The sequence below is a fragment of the Enhydra lutris genome, unplaced genomic scaffold, assembly GCF_002288905.1.
Source record: "Enhydra lutris kenyoni isolate GAN:26980312 unplaced genomic scaffold, ASM228890v2 scaffoldscaffold74, whole genome shotgun sequence".
NCBI lineage: Eukaryota > Metazoa > Chordata > Mammalia > Carnivora > Mustelidae > Enhydra > Enhydra lutris.
Window position 1 is genome coordinate 6,682,332 of NW_019154158.1, and position 3,948 is coordinate 6,686,279.

The 3,948-nt window shown below is 39.8% G+C and overlaps 1 protein-coding gene across 1 annotated transcript; it reads left to right on the forward strand.

The window, feature by feature from the left end:
- The first annotated feature begins 1,058 nt into the window (after positions 1–1,058).
- LOC111160207 (olfactory receptor 6C2-like) lies at positions 1,059–1,997 on the forward strand. Its single transcript, XM_022523114.1, has one exon. It carries the CDS (start codon positions 1,059–1,061, stop codon positions 1,995–1,997), a length of 939 nt encoding a protein of 312 aa, XP_022378822.1.
- The last annotated feature ends 1,951 nt before the right edge of the window (positions 1,998–3,948 follow it).

Consider the following 3,948-nt stretch of genomic DNA (forward strand, 5'->3'; position numbering starts at 1 on the left):
AAAAAATGTTCATTATCACTAGCCATCAGGGAGATTCAAATCAAAACCACATTGAGATACCACCTTACAGCAGTTAGAATGGCCAAAATTAACAAGACAGTAAACAACAAGTGTTGGAAAGGATGTGGAGAAAGGGAAACCCTCTTACGCTGTTGGTGGGAATGCAAGTTGGTGCATCCACTTTGGAAAACAGTGTGGAGATTTCTTAAAAAATTAAAAATAGAGCTTTTCTATGACCCTGCAATTGCACTATTGAGTATTTACCCCAAAGATACAGACGTAGTGAAAAGAAGGGCCATCTGTACTCCAATGTTCATAGCAGCAATGAGCACAGTCACCAAACTGTGGAAAGATCCAAGATGCCCTTCAACAGACAAATGGATAAAGAAGATGTGGTCCGTATATACTATGGAGTAGTATGCCTCCATCAGAAAGGATGAATAATTAACTTTTGTATCAACATGGATGGGACTGGAAGAGATTATGCTGAGTGAAATAAGTCAAGCAGAGAGAGTCAATTATCATATGGTTTCTCTTACTTGTGGAGCATAAGGAATAACACGGAGGATATGGCGAGATGGAGAGGAGAAGTGAGTTGGGGGAAATTGGAGGGGGACATGAACCATGAGAGACTGCAGACTCTGAGAAGCAAACTGAGGGTTTTGAAGGGGAGGGGAGTGGGGGTTGGGAGAGCCTGGTGGTGGGTATTAAGGAGGGCATGTATTGCATGGAGCACTGGCTGGAACACTGAAAAGAAAAAAACACACACAAAACAAGTGCTGTGAATTGGGAGACCTTGGAATATTTAAAAACAATGGCAATAGCAGTAATTTTCAAGAAAACTCCCCATAAGCTGAGCTTCCCAGTAGTATATTTCAGTAGAGTTGAGAAAATTACCTCATCAAAACCTGATTATCATGTTACAGAAGGAAATGCATGTAACTTGGTTTGCTTGGCACTAGTAGAAACTGTCTGATCCTGCCATATTTTGACATTGCTCCTCAGATCCAATTTCTGTGACTTTTACATGAAGATTGGACAGTGGTGTGAAGCCAGTGATGAGAAACCATTCGGCAGTAACAATGTTCATCTTACTGGGTTTGACAAATGACCCACAGCTAGAGATTTTTATTTTTATCTTTCTGTTTATCTCATATATGTTAAGCGTAATTGGGAATCTGACCATAATTTCTCTCATCTTGGTGGATTCTCATTTAAAAACAGCTATGTATTTTTTTCTTCAAAATTTCTCTTTCTTAGAAATCTCACTCACAACTGCCTGTGTCCCCCCGTACCTGTACGCCATATCAAGTGGGGACAGAACCATCACTACCAAGGCTTGCTTCAGCCAAATCTTTTTTATTGTCCTCTTTGCAGCTACAGATTTTTTTCTCTTGGCTGTGATGTCTTACGACCGCTACGTGGCCATCTGCAAACCCCTGTATTACGTGACCATCATGGACAGCAGAGTTTGCAGGAATCTTATCCTCTGTTGTTGGGTATCTGGCTTATTGATTATCCTTCCACCCCTTGGTTTGATTCTCCATCTGGATTTCTGTGACTCTGTTATTGACCATTTTTATTGTGATGCTTCTCCATTACTGAAGAATTCATGTTCAGATACTTGGTCTATAGAGCAGCTGGTTATAGTCTGTGCTGTGTTGACCTTCATAATGACACTTGTGTGTATAGTTCTGTCATACATATACATCGTTAGGACAATTCTAAGATTACCCTCTGTCCAGCAGAAGAAAAAAGCCTTTTCCACCTGTTCTTCCCACATGATTGTGGTTTCCATCATGTATGGCAGCTGCATATTTATCTATGTCAAACCTTCAGCTAAGGATGAAGTGGCCATTAATAAGGCAGTTTCTGTACTTGCTATATCTGTTGCCCCTTTGTTGAACCCTTTCATTTATACCCTGAGAAATAAACAAGTAAAGCAGTCTTTCCATGACATCCTTAGAAGACTTGCATTTCTTTCAGAGAAATATTAGATTTTCATATTGGGAGTTTAAATTAAAACAAGAAACAACTTATCCTATATCAATATGAAATCATATATTACAAATGGTATATCAATTCAGCATATAGGTGGAAATTGAATTATGGGAGTTGTGTGGTTCTCAACTTTGAGGAATTTTAGTTCTCAATATAGAGGAACAATAAAGAAAATTGAGAAGAAAGTCTAAGGAGAAATTGTGATGGGCCCAACATTATGCAGATACTTTTTTTTTTTTTTTTTTTTAGTTTTACTTCAGTGTTCCAAGAGTCATTGTTTATGCATCACACTTAGTGCTCCATGCAATACATGCCTTCCTTAATACCCACCACCCGTCTCTCCCAACCCCCCAACCCTTCCCCTTCAAACCCTGTTTGTTTCTTAGAGTCTGCAGTCTCTCATGGTTCATCTCCCTCTCTGATTTCCCGCAACTCACTTCTCCTCCCCTTCACCCAATGTCTTCCGTGTTATTTCTTACACTCCACAAGTAAGTGAAACCATATGATAATTGACTCTCTCTGCTTGACTTATTTCACTCAGCATAATCTCTTCCAGTCCCATCCATGTTGATACAAAAGTTAATTATTCATCCTTTCTGATGGAGGCATACTACTCCATAGTATATACGGACCACATCTTCTTTATCCATTTGTCTGTTGAAGGGCATCCTGGATCTTTCCACAGTTTGGTGACTGTGCTCATTGATGCTATGAACATTGGGGTACAGATGGCCCTTCTTTTCACTACATCTGTATCTTTGGGGTAAATACTCAATAGTGCAATTGCAGGGTCATAGAAAAGCTCTACTTTTAATTTTTTAAGAAATCTCCACACTTTTCCAAAGTGGATGCACTAACTCACATTCCCACCAACAGTAAGAGGGTTTCCCTTTCTCCACATCTTTTCCAACACTTGTTGTTTACTGTCTTGTTAATTTTGGCCATTCTAACTGCTGTAAGGTGGTATCTCAATGTGGTTTTGATTTGAATCTCCCTGATGGCTAGTGATGATGAACATTTTTTCATGTGTCTGTTGGCCATTTTGTATGTCTTCTTTGGAGAAGTGTCTGCTCGTGTCTTCTGCCCATTTTTTGATGTGATTATCTGGCAGATAGATACTTCTTACTTTTCTGGAACTTCTGTGTCTTTTTGTTTGTTTGTTTGTTTTTAAATATTTTATTTATTTATTTGACAGACAGAGATCACAATTAGGCAGAGAGAGGAAGGGAAGCAGGCTTCCCACTGAGCAGAGAGCCTGATGTGGGGCTCGATCCTGGGACTCCAGGATCATGACCTGAGCCGAAGGCAGTTGCTCAACCAACTGAGCCACCCAGGCGCCCACCCCTGTGTCTTCTTAATCTATATTTCAGTCAACACTTTTTAGTCTTGTCAGGTATACATTAGTCATTAGTCTTGTGTGTTGAATCTATTCCATCCATGTCACTGCTTTCCCCTCTTTGCAACACTACCTCTTTCAAAGTATTTTCTCTTTTCCAGAGGATAAGAACACTGATTTTTAGGAAACATAAGCTCTGTCCCCCTCAACTCTGCTTTGTTAATGCTGCCTCACAATAAATGTGTGAATTTGAACAAAATTCTAATAGTCATCCTTGCCTCTTCTTATCTGAACTTATTAAAACATGTACAAAAAATCATTACATAAACAAAAATGTAACCAACTAGTCTTTTTTTTTTTTTTAAAGATTTTATTTATTTGACACAGAGAGAGAGAGAGCACAAGTAAGAAGAGCTGCGGGCAGAGGGAGAGGGAGAACAGGCTGTCCTCTGAGTGGGGAGCCTAACGTGGGGCTTGATTCCAGGACCCTGGGACTGTGACCTGAGCCAACGGCAGTGGCTTAACAACTGAGCCACCTAAGCACCCTCCAAAGTCTTAATGATAATTGATAGGCTATCTCTTCTGAGTAATTATTCCAAAACCAAGTACTA